Source organism: Labrus bergylta, chromosome 16 (assembly GCF_963930695.1).
Source record: "Labrus bergylta chromosome 16, fLabBer1.1, whole genome shotgun sequence".
In the NCBI taxonomy this organism is placed as follows: Eukaryota; Metazoa; Chordata; class Actinopteri; order Labriformes; family Labridae; genus Labrus; species Labrus bergylta.
In genome coordinates, this window is record NC_089210.1 from 25,612,139 (window position 1) to 25,631,346 (window position 19,208).

At 41.6% G+C, this 19,208-nt stretch overlaps 1 protein-coding gene across 2 annotated transcripts in view; it reads left to right on the forward strand.

The window, feature by feature from the left end:
* The window catches only part of col5a3a (collagen, type V, alpha 3a), a 48,269-nt gene that overhangs the window by 8,320 nt on the left and 20,741 nt on the right, over positions 1-19,208 (forward strand). The window contains exons 2-25 of one of the 2 annotated variants that reach the window (XM_065964874.1): positions 602-769; positions 1,141-1,354; positions 1,761-1,923; positions 6,965-7,087; positions 8,617-9,021; positions 9,778-9,897; positions 10,008-10,124; positions 10,218-10,271; positions 10,381-10,422; positions 10,725-10,787; positions 12,723-12,797; positions 13,123-13,206; positions 13,309-13,365; positions 13,690-13,743; positions 13,844-13,897; positions 14,021-14,074; positions 14,672-14,725; positions 14,985-15,038; positions 15,548-15,592; positions 16,855-16,908; positions 17,097-17,141; positions 17,400-17,453; positions 18,059-18,103; positions 18,496-18,549. In XM_065964874.1, the coding sequence (XP_065820946.1) occupies positions 602-769; positions 1,141-1,354; positions 1,761-1,923; positions 6,965-7,087; positions 8,617-9,021; positions 9,778-9,897; positions 10,008-10,124; positions 10,218-10,271; positions 10,381-10,422; positions 10,725-10,787; positions 12,723-12,797; positions 13,123-13,206; positions 13,309-13,365; positions 13,690-13,743; positions 13,844-13,897; positions 14,021-14,074; positions 14,672-14,725; positions 14,985-15,038; positions 15,548-15,592; positions 16,855-16,908; positions 17,097-17,141; positions 17,400-17,453; positions 18,059-18,103; positions 18,496-18,549 (2,252 nt within the window). The remainder of the gene's footprint in view (positions 1-601; positions 770-1,140; positions 1,355-1,760; positions 1,924-6,964; positions 7,088-8,616; positions 9,022-9,777; positions 9,898-10,007; positions 10,125-10,217; positions 10,272-10,380; positions 10,423-10,724; positions 10,788-12,722; positions 12,798-13,122; positions 13,207-13,308; positions 13,366-13,689; positions 13,744-13,843; positions 13,898-14,020; positions 14,075-14,671; positions 14,726-14,984; positions 15,039-15,547; positions 15,593-16,854; positions 16,909-17,096; positions 17,142-17,399; positions 17,454-18,058; positions 18,104-18,495; positions 18,550-19,208) is intronic. The other variant, XM_065964875.1, reaches the window with a different exon arrangement.

The following is a 19,208-nucleotide window of genomic DNA, read 5'->3' on the forward strand; positions in this document are numbered from 1 at the left end:
GAAGAGTTTTACTTTGAAATATCTTGTCAATGTCAGAAAAGGTGTTATTTATGCAAGTAAAAAGCTCAAATCCGAAGCAGACATAATGTTGCAGGGTGAGATGTGTGCAGGTGTCAGCTGTCAGGTGCACTGCAGTAGGATTATGGGTTAGGCTGTGTACCAACCCTATCCTGTAATAACACCCACAGCAGCCTGGCCACCTGCTGCCACATCTCAGAGGAGCTTGCCTCTTCCGACTCCGGGGAAGCAGGAAGTCTCCGCACTTTAAGACCAGCCGCACTAAACCCTGCTCTTCAGCTGAGTAACAACCAGCACTTAACCCATCCAGACAACAAAGTGCCGTCACACTGGCAAAGTTTAAATGTTAGACTGACTCCACTAACAGCATGCTGCTGCCATCTGCCCACAAGATCCACCCTTTCCTGGGTCGTCTTTATAATTGTTCATACATTACTAGAAACAGAAAACAAATACAAAGTAGGATATTAGCATACTTAAGAGGGGTTTATGCAGCATCTTTAAAAACAAGGAAGAACAAGCTTAATTACAAATACCATCACCATGTGCAGATGCTTAATTTTTTTCTTTTGTTTCATTTCAGCTGATCCCGTTGATGTTCTGCGGGTGTTGGAGCTGTCAGAAAACATGGAGGGGGTGTCCTTGAAGGCTGGTCTCTGCAGCAGCAGGAGGGGGACGGAGGAGACAGACCTTGCCTTCAAGATAGACAAAAAGATCCAGCTCAGTGCTCCCACCAAACAGCTCTTCCCAGGTACTGGATTTTTATTCAAACTAGACAGCAAAGCTTCCAGTCACATGAGGCAATGAACTTGAGGATTTCCAAAAATAGAATAGAAAAAAGCCCTAAAATGTGTCACTTTTCTGCTCCTTGTAAAACCTCAGGATATCTGACTTTGAACTCCCTCTGCTCTTCCTTGTAGGTGCTTGCTGCTTTCACAGGCGATATTTTTCATCATTATTATCTTAACTCAGGTCTCACCGTCAGCGGGTGGTTCCTGCATGTTATAAAAATGTCTGCGCCCTGCTGTGCTCTCTCTTGTACGACATAAAAGCATCTCTCTCCTCTCCTCTCCTTTCCTCTCCTTTCCTCTCCTCTCCTCTCCTCTCCTCTCCTCCATACAGATTCAAAATTTCCTGAAAATTTCTCCCTGATGGCTACACTGCGAGCTAAAAAAGGCTCCCAGTTCTTCCTGCTTTCAGTCTATGATGACCAGGGGGTGCAGCAGCTGGGGATTGAAGTGGGTCGTTCACCTGTCTTCCTGTATGAGGATCAGCATGGAAAGCCCACACCGGAAATGTACCCCATCTTTAAGAAGATCAACCTCGCTGATGGAAAGTGGGTAGTTTGACGGCTTAGTATGCTTCTCTTTATAGAGCTGAGTGACATTAGAGCAGATTCACCATCACTGTGTCATTTATATAAAACTTTGCTTGTATAACTTTATCCAGCCTTGAATTCTCAGGCAGGCCTCTAATAGCTGCAGTCTGATTCACACAGCTGTCTTTATATTGACCTTGACTGATTTTAAAGGGAATGAGATGCTCATGGAGCTTTTGCAATGATTTGACTTGATCAAAGGAATTAAGAAATCAATCCTTCACAGTCTCAGGCTCAAATGCACTTCTGTTTTGCTTAACTTGAAAAAGGTTGAGATACAAAAAACTTGCATTGCTTAATTTTCCCTCCACCTCCAGCCTGGGCTTAACTGTGTATGAATTCCCCTCTCTCTTTTTGCCTTCAGATGGCACAGGATTGCCTACAGTGTGCAGGACAAGTCTGTAACCATGTACTTGGACTGTCAGAGGGTGGAGAGCCTGAAACTGCTGCGAGGGGACAACGCTGTAGTCAGCACTGAGGGCGTCACTGTGTTTGGTACACGGCTGCTGGATGAGGCTGTTTTTGAGGTAGGACATCATTACATTAAGTCTGGAAACCTAGTTCCCTTTTTTCTGTGTTTACTGAGAAGATCAACTACTGTGTAATTGTAGAGTGAAACTGTTCAATTCTGAGTTGAGGTAGATTTAATTCAAGTGAAACCATGGCAGACTGTGGAATTTGTGTAATATGCAGTGCATATACTGTGTGCTGAATCATCTGACAAGGCGCTGTAGGGGAATGTCCTGATGACCTTGATTTGATTTGGATTAGTATTCCAGGAAGTCTTTCTTACTTTATTCTTTATCCTCTTTCTTTAAACTTCTTCAGATTTAACAAGTACTGCTGGCCTGAACATTTCTAGAATTTGTGTATGGTGAAAATGGTTCAAAGGTTTTCAAAAGTTTGAAGATCAGATGAGAAAATGTATGCTGCTTCAACGGTCAAGCATTCATAAGTATTACTGAAAAAAAAAGAGAAATATGTTTTGGAAATAGAATATTTGGAGTGAGCTTCCTCTATCAAATAAATCTATTACCGTATGTATCAAATTAGATTTTTCTTTACAGTGTACAGTTGTTATGTTATAGGAGATATTATACTCCTTCTCCACCTTTTCAAACAGTCCCCTGTGGTCTAAATGAAAAACCTCTGCTGTGCTTTGGTCAAAATATATCATGAATCAAGCACCAGAGGAGGTCTGTGACCCTGTATAAACCAGCTCTCTCAGAACGCTCCGTTTTGGTTTGTGTGTCTCTTTAAATGCTATGAGCCCCCCTGCCCCCCTGAGTTTTCCCAGTAGACATCACTCCTCTGTAGAGATAATAGAAATGGCGGACCTGCACACAAGTTTTGTTCTAGCTGGGTGGAGATACCAGGGGAGGGGAGGGTATTTTTTTTTTAACCAGAATCCCACTGTGACATCACAAGGAGAGCAAATTTGAAACGAAGCACTTTTCTCTGTGTTGTTAGACTTATGCAGACCACAAACAAAGGACTGGATGGGTTTATTTCACATTTTGTGGGTCAGTAGACACTCAGGTTACCAGATATATGTTCACAAACACTGTCAAAGTGGATTTTTCATAATATGACCCCTTTTAAATGGTTTGACAAGCAGAATAAAAATGATATTGCACTATGGAATACCTTCCTCTCACATTCACTTGCCTTTTAAGTTAAGAAAAGATTTAGAGGGACAATCATGGGTCAAGAAGCAATTGAGTGATAGGGGTCTCCTGTCAGTCAAGTCCTGCAGAAACAAAGCGTTGAAGAGAAAATGAGGTGTTTGGGGAGAAAGTGAGCAGGAGCTGTTGTTTTTGTTCGGACATGCCCAGCCTCCTCATTTTCTTTGCGAAGCCCCAAAAAAACACATTCTCTTTGCTTTTTGGCATCTTCTGTTTAGATCTGTGGGATATAAATGTGTTAATGGGGGTCTGTATGACCAACTGGGAAGATACATTATTGACACTCTGATTGGAGACAATCATGTATCACATGTTGAAATCCTGCTGTAGTCTTTAAAAAATAGTACTTGGAAAATGAAACTGAGAGATCCTTTTAAAAGCTGAACTGCACTACTTCAGCCAATTGTCCATTTATAAATGAATATGCTGGGAAAAAAATGCAGAAGCAAAAAGATTAAATTTAAACTCTGTGGTTCAAATTCTCTCTTTTCTTGCAGTGACCTTTATTGTCATGTGTCATTCCGTGCTCTTCCCATGACAATTTGCAACTCATGCTCCACTGTCAATCCCAATGAGACTCCCCTTGATTTCCTTCCCTTATAGCATGACACAGAGATCAGCTCCAGCCACTTCCCTGCCATGTCCTCTGGGCTCTGAGTGTGCTGAACAGTGGGGCAAGAAAGAAAGGGGAAGATGAACAATTTTATAAGGCAGTCAAGTTCAGAGATATGACTATCTTCCAATCTTCTTTCACGTCTGTGTCCCCAAACTACCCTACAGTCTGCAACCGGGAACTGTAAAACTTTTAAGGAGGTGCAGGGGGAGGGGTTTATCACTCCCTACTGGCCTAATAGACAGAAAGCCCATCCTTGTTTACTTTCACCAGGAAAAAAAAAACAGATGTCCCCAGTCATGACTAGTGACTACCTTTCTAGTGCCTTTAGGTTTTGGGTGTGCAGTCAACAATTACCTCCTTAACCTTGTCCACCCTCATACTTTACCTTGGCTATAAGTTAACCTCATCTGCTCCTCCTATGCTGTAAGTTCTCTCCACTCTCCACTCCCTTCCTGCCCTTCCCTTACTGACAGACGTTCAAGTTTTTAAATAGCTTTATATCCCACTTCAGTTAGAAACATGTCTCCTTGTTGGCTCAATAAATGTCTTTTTTTCAGAAGCAATGGAGACCATTTAATCTTTGGACTTAGTCCAAAAACACTCCCATGCCCTCATTAATCATCATATGGTGAATAGGTATGATGATGCCGATGATGATGACGATGCAGTATTTACAGTGATTACTAACACCTTGAAGAGTATCTGATGATCGGATCCATTCTTTAGTCCAATACATTCACTTCCTGTGGTTTGCACTTAGTGTCACTGGTTTTAGTGGAGCAAGTTAAAAGGTCTCCAATGAGTCCTGTATACTTTTTCCTTAAAGTATGTCTTGCAGTCTTTATTTAAGCATCAATATTGTACACCTCAGGGTGAGGCTGGTACCAGGGGAGGAAAGATTAAGCAGGCTGACCTCTGGGTCTCTGTTCCCAGGCCCTGGTTCTGGGGGTGGAGGCTAGTGTTCCGGCTCAGTACTCCCAGCGTGGGAGCTCAGCGTGGGAGCATGGGGACTGTGGTCAGCCACTAATGCATCTATTGCTTCCAGATTGTGTGCAAGAGTTTTGTGTTCTAATTCAACACTCTGCTTTCAATTGCAGTAAAGCAAACACAAAACTGTCCACATGTCTGGTAGTGTTGCTGCTGTCTGTGTGTGTGTGTGTGTGTGTGTGTGTGTGTGTGTGTGTGTGTGTGTGTGTGTGTGTGTGTGTGTGTGTGTGTGTGTGTGTGTGTGTGTGTGTGTGTGTGTGTGTGCCTACAACATGCTGACTGCTTAGATAAGATCCAACCCAGTGTTTATTTGTTAGGAAATTCAGACCCTTTCAGTCTGGAAATAGGAAATGTTTTTGGCTTGCAAGTTAAAGGCATGTTAAAACCGTGACATGTCAAGCATATCATTAAAGGGCTGAATTTATTTGAATGTTCAGCAACCCCATCGATTTACCACACAACCCGAACAAACACATCCAATGGGTCATGGTCTCTTTTATGTCATATATTATTTATACGAAATGCTGTTCAAATGTTTTTCATTAGTTGTGAACATCTGTTTCCAAATGCTGTTTCATCGCACTGAGTTTGTTGTAAGATTTTTGTCGCTGTTTTACCTACAAAGGTTGTGACTGACACAACAAAGCAAGTTACTTTTAATAGATTGAAACCTAATTAAGATGATGTAAATGAATAAGAAGGGCGTCATATGAAGTCGAGTTAGTCGGGATTTGGTGACACAGTAGGATGTTTAGCTAACCAGCTCTACAGAGCACAGTAAAGGACGATCATAGAGGTTACACTCCTTTGCCAACAGAGACATGTATGACCTCATGCAGGACGTTTTTGAGACTACATGAATGTGTGCTTGTCCTCTTTCTATGTCCTTGCCTTGTCCTCCTACAGAGACACCAGGGCACACATGAACATTGGGGTGTAACTTCACTCTCTGTGGGTTTCTTGACAAGACAGCCCCTGCTAGGCAAAAAAAAACACAGCAACACTTCTCAGTGAAAGAATCGCCTTTGATCTTAAATTGAGATTGGATTAGTTTGGATTAACTCCCCGTTGCCTTTCTCTCTTACTATTTCTCTCTGTCAGTCACCTTAAAGTGCAATAATTGACTTTGCTTGATACTGGCTTTTAGCCAAAAAAAAAGGAAGAATACGTGGATAACAACTTCTTTTCTGTTTGATGTGTTTGAATGATTTGTTCCACACTCTTTTCTAAACTTTGGTGTATGCTGACTCAGACTTTGCTTAAAGATTCATTGCTGATCACCAATGATTTAAACTGTATTGGAGAATACACGAGCTGTGTATTACAATGGAAATATAATTAGCACAACATCTAGCGGTTAATTGGACTTGATTTTTATGACAAATCATTGCCCAGCTGTCCCTGGATAACATTTCACTGGGCAGTATGTTTGCAATGGCCTGTCAGTTACATAGATCTGTTCCACTAATCCAATCTAAAGCTTGTCAAACACTCTGCTGTAGGGCGAGCGTTTTGTTTGTATTGAATTACTTTCTGAATCATTTCTCACTAAGCACTGCAGTGCACAGTTACGTGTACTTTGATATATATTCTCTGAGTTATTAATCTGTTAGAAAAATATAACAGAAAAAAGTGGGTTTAAGTATTCTACATGATCATTTCTGGATGTGTAATTCAGGAAACAATTAAACCATTACTTAAAAGCACTTTGCATTGTGTATCACCTGTAATATATTAGTCTAATCTGAATAGAAGACAAGGCTGATGTTAACTGTAAGGCAATTGAGGCCAACAGAGGCCCTCGGCTTAGTGCTGCAGGGTAAAGCAGTGCTGTCTCTGTGCGTGTTTGTGAATACACACTGGCTTCGCCTGCAGGGCAGGATGGGAAGTAAAAGGTCCTGGCAGGGGGGTGAGACAGCACTATTTGACTGTTTTGTGAACACAGGCATGCCTCTCCTGTAGTTAAGGAAAAACAATAACACAATTGTCTGTTGCAGTTGAATAGAAGTGACAGTAGAAGTGACAGTTTTAGGGTGCTACTGCATTACAGTTTTCTTTCTGCATTTAGGAATAACCGTGGGCCGTTTTGCTTTTGTTATGGGTGTATTGATACAGGTTCAGTCTCCTGATCTCTTAAATGTCTTTTCACTGAGCAGTAGAAGACACTGTATGTTTTTGTCAGTGCTCCAGTGAGATAGCAATAGCAATTTCTGTATTCCCGGCCTTGTAACATGACATTTGTCTGTCTTTTTTCCCCTCCTGTTTTCTGGGTGATTTCAGGGAGAGATTCAGCAACTGCTGATTCTGGAGGACCCCCAAGCTGCTGCCAACTACTGTGTTAACTACATACCAGACTGTGACTCTGCTTTGCCCTACAAAAGCCGAGCCCTGGAGCTACAGGAGGTCAGTACTTCCACCAGTATGAGTCAATGTCCACTGGAAAAGCTCAGGCAAATCCTTCATACAGTTCTACAGTTGTTCATGTGATTGTGTTCCTCTAAGTCACTGAAGTATAAGTAAGGCCAGGATATGTAAATACATTTGTATTTATTTTGTCAGCAAGTGTTTCCACATACCCTTAGAGGCTCTGCATTTTTTTAGACATCAATATGAAGAGCTTCTATTTTGAGTTCTTATGTTAGAACATTATCCTGTTCTTTACGTAATACTAAAGTGAACTTGCTTCACAGCCAGCTGGTAAAAGGTGCAAAGCATGCCTATCAATAGACCTACAGTTCATGCCCCTAACTCTTGCATGATTTACAAGCAGACAACAACCCGAGCCAAGAAGAGGTCTGAGCACAGAGTGAGTGTACCGAGTGTATGCAAAGAGAGACTTGAGAGATTAAGGCGGAAAAGGCTATCAGTCAAAGGAGAAGTGTCTTCTTTCAAATGCTGCCAACAGTGGAGCATTCTTAGAGTCAAGTTCAGGATGCACACACAGAGACACACATACACGCAGGCACCCACGCACACACGCATAGACAGAGCCAAGAGCCGATAACTCATACATGATATAATGGGTCTCCCATCTCAGGGCATTCATGAGACTATTGAATCAATCATTGATATAAATGATTGTATAATTACATGGTGCTGCGAGAAAGAAAGGGGTAAGAAGGAAGGAGGCAGAAAGGTGTTACTGTGTGTGTGTACATGTGTACATGTGTGCCTGTGTATGTTTTAGCTTGAAAGGATACAGAGTTTAAACAAGGAGCTTATATTTATATGTACATGTCTATATTTTATGTGTATGCCACGTGTATACACTCTTCACACATTACTACTGCTTGCACCATGATTATTGATTATGCTGCAGAGATTGTTTCTTAATGGTTGCGTGCAGCCATTTCGATAGCCCTCCAGCTGGATTTGATAACAACAGCTGAGCAATGAGCTCTGGATCCAGAACATGGCAACATCTGTCCCCCCACTGACCTACTTCCCATCATTCTCCCTTACACACTGACCTTGTTTACAAGTGGATCTTACTCACATCGCTGATGTCTTTTACAGACTGGGCCCTCAGCGTCATTTTCAGGCTCAGGCCAGTCATATCACTCACATGCAATGGAAATCACTCTGTAGGATGACTCAACCTATGTTTGTTTAGTTGCCAGAGCACACTGAGAACAAGCACCTCTGTAGAATTAAATACTAGGTGACCTCTGACCCCACAAGCAAATATATCCTCTGCTTTGACTCAGAGGAAACAACTCTATATTTGTTTGTCCCTTCTCATTTCTTGTTTGCTTTAGGTTTTTAACAGCTCTGTGGGAATCCAAGTAGGTATTCTGCCCTTTAAGGGCATCATGGGACCTGCTTGTGTCACTTAACTGTTGGTCGCTACCTTCTTTTTTTGGTCTTTCATTCACAATAGTGTTTGTCTTTTTACCCTGTGCCCTCATCCTCCGTTCCCTTTTTCATAAAAGAACACCTTACTTGGGGCTGATGCCATGATGCAAAGTGACCAGCCCACTGAACCACAGGAACACTCAGAGAAGGACAAGAAAGGCAAAAAGAACAAAAAGAAGAGGGAAAAAGGCTCTAAAGGCAAACGCAAAGGCAAGGGCAAAAAGGCATCCAGGAAGAAAAAACATGAGGAGGGTCTTGAAGATGGCTTCCTCAGGGTGTCCACAACACTGCCTGAGTATCTATCCCAGGAACCTTTTCAGCCACAAACTGTGAGCACCCTGGACACCATCATCCCCATTGAAGTCTTCTACAAATCCACCATGGTGATGCCCATGCATAAGCCTGACTCCACCACTGTGGCCCCCACTGTGGCCCCCAATGTGGTGCCCAGCGCTTTGCCTGAATCAGAGGTTACAGAGGAGGTAGACATGTTTACCGTTAGATTGCCTCCATCTCAATCCCCTCCTGCAATTTGTAGCTCTAACCGATCACTCCCCTAATCCCTCCTAACCATAGAGAGCACCTCTTACCTTCTTACACCCACCACCACTAACCTGCACCATCCTAATCATCGCCTGCTCCATCCCTCCCCAAAAACATGAAGAATGCATTTTAAATGAAACTATTTCTGTGATCATGCAATGTGTCTTTTGGCTGTGTGTGGTGTTGAATATATGTTTTGTAGAGCATGAGTTATAACATACATACCATGTATTTGAAAGTTATGGTATGCATGGTAAATACAGTATTATGTCTTTCTGTATGCAAATCTACAGAATGAGGATACATTTTACAGTTCAATCAAAGTGAATGTAGACCTACCGTATACAGGAATACTTGTCTCCTTCATGTTTATCATTTGCTTATTTACCAAGTAAACTCATTTTTCATGCTCACACTGTTTATGTAGCTGTTGCACTCTCTGCCATTCTGCCACATGAATGAAATGTAGTCCATCAGCAGACTGCGTTCCAGCACCACAATTAACTCGCACAACTGTCAACCTGTGGCCTGGATAATCAACACTTTCCCATAAAAGCCACCTGTTATACTAACATCCATATTGTACATTAAAAAATGTGCATTTACTCAGCAGCACTGGGCGCTAATGAGACATGCTCAGTGTCCCCTGGTTCACCTTTACTATGACTCATTTATGTCCATTCATTGGCCTGCAGGAGGGCATGCCAGTGAAGAATCCGGTGGTGGAGGAGTATGGAGATGACCTTTACGCACACCTCTATGATGATCTCTCTGTTTCCACGGTAACAGCGGGTCCGAATGTGACTGAATATGAGGTAGGTTAAATGCAAATTCGTCAAGTGTCTTCACCTCGCTCTGACACGCTGAGGGTTATTTTTGTATTCACTACAGCCGTGACTAATGGAGGTTTTCTATTCCCCAACAGACTCTTGAATATGACGATTTCAAGAATGACACAGAGTCGTCGTATGAGGAGTATGAAATGTATGAGAACGGCTTTGACTTCGCAGAGCGGGAAGGAGCACAAACGTGGGATGGAGAGGTAAATCTAGGAGTGAACTCTGATATCAAGTGAACGGTCACGTCTTCAATTGACTGTGTCGAGTGATTCTATTCACGCGTTTCTCCTCCTCAGACCAGCCTCAGAGCAGAGAAAGGCCAGAAGGGAGAGCCAGCTATTTTTGAGCCGGTAAGCTGCTAGAGGCAATAAAGGAACAGTGTGATAGCCTCTGATATGATTATGGAAATGGGTTGATAGTCTCCTGATGTACATATCGTTTTTGCTGTTCTTGTTTTAGGGTACATTAGTGGAAGGATCTCCAGGTCTACCAGGGCCACAGGTAAGCAAACCACTGCCTGAGAGAAAATAATTCATAAAAAAATAATGATAGTCTCTGTAAAAGTTCAGGATGTAGTAGTCTATACTGTGGCATAGAATTCAAATGTGCTAAATGTTGAGACATTTGGATTCTCGCCATCAGGATGCATTTATGTTGTTCCAAAAGGAAACAGGATTTTTTTTAGTTGTAAAACTTGTTGTCACTGTCAAGCACTTGAAAGTTTAGGATATGGTGTAGAAGAAGACAACACCCTGGCATATTCTATAATGCTTGTTTGATAGCTGTGAATGTTTCCCTCACAGGGGCTTGCAGGTCCTGCTGGACCAACTGGCCCTCCGGGACCAAGGGGAGATGCTGGTGAAATGGTGAGTCTGGCATACAGTAGGCCTAGTTCGATCCCTGTTTGACCCCTTTAGCTTGGGCTCAACAGTGACCTCACAATGAAAAATGTCTGTAGGATCGCAATGTCCTGCTTAACTAAACCTGCTGGACTCCAGGGCCGGATGCTGACTCATTCATGCTTGACCTGATTTTTCTTGTGTGTGTGATTGCTTGACAAAATGTGCTGGTCCATGATTCATCAAAATTGAACACACTCCAACACACAAACACACACACCCACACATATGACAGATGCTCTGATAATTGTTGATGGTTTTTGTCATTTTACTTGGCAAAGTAGTTGTAGGAAGTGTATTAGTCTGCGGATCAGCATGGCTTACTGAGACATCATGTTCAGTCTTTGGACTCTTTATAAGTAGCTTTGCACAGTTCAGATTCAGGCCACATGATAGGTAAACATTTTTTTTCTATTTTGAAAATGTAAATCTGATGAGAGTCAACAAGGGCTGTTTTCACTGAATCTGACCCTGAGATACATTAGGAAAAGATGAACAAATTAAAATGTGTATTAATGATTTGTTAGCTGTGACATTCAAAACACATGAATGGACCATTTGTATTAATGTGTCTTGCCCTTCCTATCACACTTGTATTTATACATGTAGAACTTTGTATGCATTGTTTGAGCCTGTTTGGGGGGGTGTTATTCTTTACATTTTCAATGATGAAATTGTGAGAAGGAACCTGCATTATCTTTGATCTATTCGGCCGAGGTCAGACAGAACAGCAACAGGATACGAATGGCGGCCAAATTTTCATGTTGACAGTCTTACTTATATTCTGTAAGCATTTACAGCCTACACATTCCTCTCTATTTGGGTAGACTTCTAAAAGGCTAGAAAGAAGACATCACCTTTACTTGAAACTGTCAGACATATACATTTCAGTCTTAGCAAATCATATTTCCTTTCCAGCTCACAACATACTCTTGGCTCCTATCCAAATAAAGATGCTGCTATGAGGTGTCTTACACACATGTATTACAGCTACACAGACCTAAAACAATAATCACTTAGATGGTAGACAGATTTAAAACAATATATCCACAAACTGACCAAGATGAATGAAATCATACTAACACAACCTAGAGTCAATTGTAATCTAAACTGAATAAAACAAACAACTTGTGCACTATTATTCCTATAATACTTGATGTCTTGCTACTATGCAATTTGTAAGCAACAGCCTCCAGGTGCCTGGAACAATAGAGTCAAAAGATGGAGAAAAAAATCCTGCTTGCTCATTCTGCAGCATGAGTAGTTTAATACTAAAATCCATCCAGCAGTTATTGACACAAGTGAATTAGTTTATGCCTTAAAGGCTTTTTGTAATACTTACAGAAACATCCGGCAGACATTTCATGCTTTAGATCGAAAAACATTAACATGCTGTTTAGTTTCTTGTACACATCTTGACAACTCAGTTTATTGTGAATGTAGGACTATTATACACAACACCATAAGACATTTTTCATTAAATGTATTTTAATTACTTTAATTACTTAATTGCTGGAGAGTCTAACCCGACCAGAAGAATATATCTTAGCAACTCGACTACTTTTAGATAACTGCAGTACAGTAATCTGATGAACACAATCTTTATGACTCAATACCACCTTCAATGACTTCAATGGATGTTTTTTTCACATTCACATTTTTTCACATTGCTTTTAAACAGAAAATATAATGTGTGCATATGATCTGCCCAGTGGATATAGCACGAAGGTTATTTATTTTTACAGTGATTGGATTGCAGTTTTATTTTTTCTCCAGCAAGTCTCTCTTCTTATTTCTATTTTTCTCTGTTTCTGTATCTTTGACACACACAGAAACACACATACTGTACCACCATACAAACAGTAGCCGAAGCTTATCCCTTTCTCTGTCCTCTCTTTTCAGGGTCCCCCAGGACGTCCTGGACTTGCAGGCGTTGATGGGATTCCAGGTCCCCCAGGAACACTATTGATGCTACCAGTAAGACCTTAAATTACACCAGTGCTTGCTAAGACACACACACTAAAACACACAGACACACACACACACACACACACACACACACACACACACACACACACACACACACACTAAAACACACACACACACACACACACACACACACACACACACACACACACACACACACACACACACACACACACACACACACACATAAACAGAGCACACCTTCTCCCAGTGTTGCGTAGTGGCATGACCACAAGGGGGGGCTGTGTGACTGAACTACATTTACATTTGGGGAATCCTGCAGTGGGAACTTATTTTTCAATTTTTATGCCTCCAGTTCCAGTATGGAGGTGATTCCCAGAAAGGACCAGTGGTGTCTCCCCAGGAGGCGCAGGCTCAGGCTATCCTGCAACAGGCCAAGGTAGAGTACTCAGAAATGCCCGAAGATCAAATGATAATGAATGTCTAAAGCTGCGTTTTGCAGCATTTGTAAACTGCTAAATTGTGTTTTTCTCCCTCCCAGCTGTCACTGAAGGGACCTCCAGGTCCTTTGGGTCTCACAGGGCGACCAGGCCCGCTGGTAAGGCACCCTCTTTGACCTTGACCAAATTTGCATCACACCTCCAGTGCTCCTGCACCCTTTGCCTCAACTTCACATTGTGTGTGACCAGGCATAACCTCTTCTCTCTCCTTACCCTCCTAACCTCATCAGTATTCATGCTCAGTATGTCCAATTTGTTGTGATTGTGAAATAACTACAGGGTTGCAAAGTGAGTAGAATTTTAAAATGATTTGCTGTGAGCTCATTTACATTTTGTTTGTTTTGTGCTAAATGTGAGTGAAAAGTTAAATGGCTCCTGTACATCATGTCATGCTTAAACGAAGTCTTGTTTTCATTTTGCAGGGTGTTTCAGGTCCCTCCGGGCTCAAAGGAGACCACGGAGACAATGGCCCTCCTGTAAGACTTTTTATCCAGTACCTCTCTTTTATAGTCCCACTATTCTGTCACTCTTTGTATAACACCTTTTCACATGTTTCTTTTCCTTATGTCTGTTAAGGGGCCACGTGGGTTGCCAGGCCCTCTGGGAATCAATGGAAAGCTGGGAAAGAGGGTGAGATATCTTGAGTATTGCAGGTGTCAAAACCTCTGCATCTGTATCTTGTGTTAAAAGCATTGGTCTTGGTCTGATGCTGTACAAACATAACCTGTTTTAACTGGATTGTGTGTGTTGTAGGGGCGCGCAGGAGTGGACGGGGGTCGTGGAGCTCCAGGTGAAACAGGCTCTAAGGTAAACTCTTAGATGTCACATTGCACTGCATTGCAGTAGTGGTATCCCAACTACAGAGCCCATAGATTTATGTATTAACTGCACATTTTAATACCAGCTTAGTTTACCACTGTAGATGAGTGAACGCTACATTGCCAGTTAGTACGACATCATGATTGATGGTTGATGTTAAGTTTTTTATTAATTCACTTTCCGGTGTCATAAACTCAATAGTAACACATGTTTAGGCAGCAAGGTCTTGTAGGATGACAAACGCCACTTGCAAGTGTAAGCCTTTAGGTATCCAGCATCCCACAGCTTATTATATGTATTGACAAGGAGGCCACTCAATAGCCAACAGCTGCAGGAAGAGCTTAGTAAATAAATCAGGCTCCCTTGATGCTCGCTCTGACAGAACAGCAGAGTCTTTATCAGTCAAAGCAGCATTTTTAGCAGACCTACAGCTAATCTGAAAGCTCCCTCTGCCCAACACATACACAGAGCAGATGGGAGGCTCTGCCAGGGGAGACTTTCAGTACAATTCTGCTAATGTTTACACATTACCGTATGTGTGTGGCTTTCAGGGTGTAATGCACTTGCTTTTCTATTACTTTTCAGGGTGACAGGGGCTTTGACGGCCTGCCAGGTCTCCCAGGAAACAAGGGGCACAAAGTGAGTTAGATTTGGTGACTTGACATTGTTACTGTATTAATTAAGTCATTCAGTCACTAACAAAACAGCAGAGCATGCATGAATATCTCAAACACATCACACGGCAGATGTTTATTTGCATACATATTATCATCTTGCTGATTGTTGTGATTTCTGGAATGAGAGCATACACTTAAAGGCATCTGCTTGATATTGTTCTGCTATGAACAGAAAGGTCCTAAATGTCTTGGGGCTTTCTCCTAATGCTTTTATCTTGTAGGGAGACAGAGGAAAGCCTGGTCCTTCCGGGCCCATCGGAGAGGCAGGAGAAAAGGTGAGGGCAACAGAAAACACATCCTGCAGCAGTGCTTTGTTATAGTTATTTTTTTACATTTCACAAGGTTAAAAGGGAAAACCTGTCCAGATCAGTGAATCAGTTCTTCACACCATTTAGGCGGTAAAGAACCTGAAATCAAAAAGGCCTTTGCAGAAATTAATTTGAAAAAAAAAATGAAAATTGGAATTCTGCTACGCTAGCCTGAGTTCATTCAGTATCAAAGCTCGCAAAAGCTTGCAAAGCAGTGCATCCCTGACATGGAATTGAAAATATGAAAGATAGAAGCCCTGTCGAGATAGTATCAATCCATGCAGGAAGTGAATTCTGAGAGCGGTCTATTAGGCTTTGCTCAAAGATAGTTGAGCCTTATCTGTCAGGAAGCGAATTTCTTTAATGAGCTATTTTAACAGATTATGTCTGTGGGGATATGACTGTTTCTGTGCCTTGGGATAATGTAGAAGAGTGCATGAGATTTATGTAGTGAGTTTGTGTCTTTGTTATTTTAGGGACCTGATGGACCTGTGGGGCCAAGAGGGCAACCGGGCGAGCCTGTGAGTAACCACAACTGGATGAATATCATGCTCCCTAATGATGCCTGCACACACAGACCTACATCACTGCAAACTTAGATCAAAATATATTTTTTCTACTCTACTAAAATACTTAAGAGGATGAATTTGTCACATCTGTGAATTTTTTTTTTTTTATAGGTACCCTCACATAAAACCCTTTTCTTGGTGTAAAATCAGTGAAACAAAAGATTTCCGCTTTAAACCCTGAGGGGATTTTTGGAGATCACTGGATTTAAGCTCCAGCTGAAGCTGCTGCCAAAGTCTTACAGAAGAATTTACACAAGTAGAACATCTACAGCTCATACTGCACATGTACAAAAACAAGTGAAACACTGCAAAATATTTAAGAATGCATGACAACTATTTTAAAAAAAAAAGCTTGGTTGGTCAAATTTTATCAGTGCATTCTGCCACAGCGTTCAACCTGGCATTAAGAAAGAAAAGGTCACTGGAAGAAGACGTACATAAAGAATGGCAGAGCAAGCTTATATATCCTGTACAAAAATCGGTCGCAGACTACTTGTGATATAACTTTGGATCACTTTGAGTCCACAAAGACCTTAAGATGTGTTATTTTCTGTGTATCTCTGGGGTGAGCGCTGGCTGATTGGTTATGACTCAAACTCCATCTTTCTCCCAGTAGGTGAGGTTCAGGCTCAGTGGGGTTTCTGTCCCTCCAAATGGATCACCCACTGCAGGAAGAAATAGAGTGCCATAAGACATGTTAGGAAAGCTGTGTTTAACTACAAAGATCCAGGAAGGGAGAGGAGTTGGCTGTTTTTGAAGAGAAAAAAAAGGAAGCGATGGGAGAAGTGAGACATTGAGAGACAAACACGAGACTGAAATTTGGTTGGTGGTGGGAGAGATAAAAGAGAGATGGAGAGAGGAAAGAGAGGGAGTCGGAGAGGGAAGAGATAAAATCCTGGCCCGAATGATTATATTTCCATATCAATCACTTCCCAGGAGATCACAGATGTGGCTTTGGAACAGGTGGCTTGGCCAGCCTACAAAGAGGGAGGCTGACAAAAACAGAACACACAAATACAGGCTTGCACAGTCTCCGTGGCTACCACATACGAACCAGATGTGCCCACACACACACACACACTAAAATATATTATCAGTTGCTCCCTGCTTTTTTCCCCTTCTTCATTCTGATTTATGATTTAGTATTCCACACTCACTCCACCTCATCCTGAATTCAGGCTAGCTGCTGACTATTTGCTGTGTTTTGTCTCCAGGGTGCTCGGGGTCTTGTCGGACCAAGGGGGCCAGCTGGCCCACCTGGCCAACCGGTGAGTCAACAACATCTTGATTACAGAATCAGAGATTTCCAGTCTTGATTTCTATCAAAGGTCCCTTTCTTCACATAATCATAAATATGCCTCTGGGGATAAATAAGGGAGCTGTTGAACTGTGTCTCTTTTTGATGAAATTCATTGATTCTTTTCTGACTTTTTTCTTTTTTCTTTTTCTTTTTCAGGGTATTACTGGAACTGATGGAGTACAAGGGCCGAAGGGCAACCTGGTTAGTGCCACTATATTATTTAGATGGCAAATGATATATCACTAAAGACACTAAGATGCTGAAAAAGAGCTGTGTGAAATGACGCTTTGGGAAACATTATTTGGAATTGGTCTCAGCCAAAAGAAAATGTTGCCACAGTTTCACAGAGCTGTGTGTGGCTCTCTGATCAACCTGTAACCTGCCATGTAAAGATGAGAGCATGGCAGAGATCATGTGAACTGTACAACTATCAGTGTTTTTTTTTTGGTTTTTTTTCAGGGTCCAGCTGGAGAAATTGGGTCCCCAGGCCAACAGGGAAATCCAGGAGTTCAGGTACTGTACCAACTCAAGAAGCTGTCACAATAAGGGTTTATCACACACCCTACACATTTATTTAAGGCATGGCGAAATGCTTCACCTATAACAACAACTATTTGCAAGCTTCCACTTTCATTAAACATTTGCTCTCTCTGACGGAATATTTTCTTTTTTTTTAAATCTTTTTTTTCGTTGCTTGAAAGCTGAAGGTTTGCTTGTCCTTTTATGGTTTTAGAGAATTCTCTGGTCTTTTAAGTAAATAAACCTTTTTAATAATCCGACTCATTAAAGTGTATTCAGGAAACAAGGCTGTTTTAATTACTTCATGAGAAGAACGTTTTTTGGAGATGAAAGGTTTTCACACCATAGCAACGACATGTAGCTTAAAAAGGTCATCAGAGACATTACATTCCTTTAACAAAGATTCAATCACCTTTCAACTTTTCCTGCATGTTGACAATCCATTCAACAACCGGCTCACACAAAGACATATACTTATGATGACAACCCAAGACACATACTAAATGCACACATACACACAGACACCAGTTTAACCTTAACTCCAATCTTTCTACTGGTCTTGTGACATTTAGCCTGATTGATGCTTTGTTCTGCTCTAGGGCTTGCCTGGGTCTCAGGGTCCCATTGGAGTGCCGGGAGAGAAGGTAGGTAGCATGTCTCCCAATTCATTTCAGAATTAAAGCTGTGACCTTGTGACCCCTGTCATCACATACCCAGGGGGAGTCCGCTAAGCTGGAGAGTACGGCCTGAGCACTTCTGGCTCCTTTTCAGACGAGACAGGGCTGGACAGGAAATCAATACACAAGAAACACACACACACACACAGGGACTACAGACAAAAGGGATGGCATTGGCCAGTGCTCATCATGAGGTTGATTAGACTGATAAAAGAAATAAAAAGCAGACCTAGTCATGAATGCAATATGTTTAGTAGAGGAGCTACAAGATGGGAAACGCGGTCTCTTAGTCATGAGTTAAGGTGCTACATCAGACGTTAAGCTAAACTCCACAGTTGATACCTATTTTTCCTTTACAGGGACCCCAGGGGAAACAAGGCATGCAGGGACTAGCAGGCATTGATGGCCCTCCTGTGAGTACACAGACATGGAAGAGCATGAATGAATGTATTAACACAATCACACACAGACCAAGAGCATGCATCTATACATGATTCTGCAAATCAAGTATGTTTATATTGGGGATCGCGTGCTGCTGCTGCTTCTTCAGTTAACTCAAAACAACACAACTGAATACAAACAGTAGCCAAGTATCAACTGGCTTACTTTATTCTACACAAGCAACAAATCATAGCTCATGTTGTTAATCAGTTTTTTATTCTTCCAGAATATTAAAAACATCCAGAACTGAATAATTACAAACAACTCAGTGTTAACTTTGTTAACTAAAAATGAGAGGGTACATGAAGACGAGACATTGATAAGCTGAAAAAAGATTATTGATGTTTAAAAACTGTGACAATACAATTTTGTTTTTGTTAATGTGATGAAAATTATACAAAATGTTGGTGATTTGCTGTCAGACAGGATAACGAGCGTTTACGAGCGTTAACGTGCTAACAATAGCATGAGTGAGTTGTGCCTTTATGTCATAATATCAGTAACCTTACAAGGCTTCCCAGGTTACCAGGGGTAGAGGTAAAGGGGGTAAAGTATTGATAGTACAGTAATATATTCACTGTGAGTTTGAGTTGAGCATAAACTAGACGAAAACTATAAATATGACTTATAT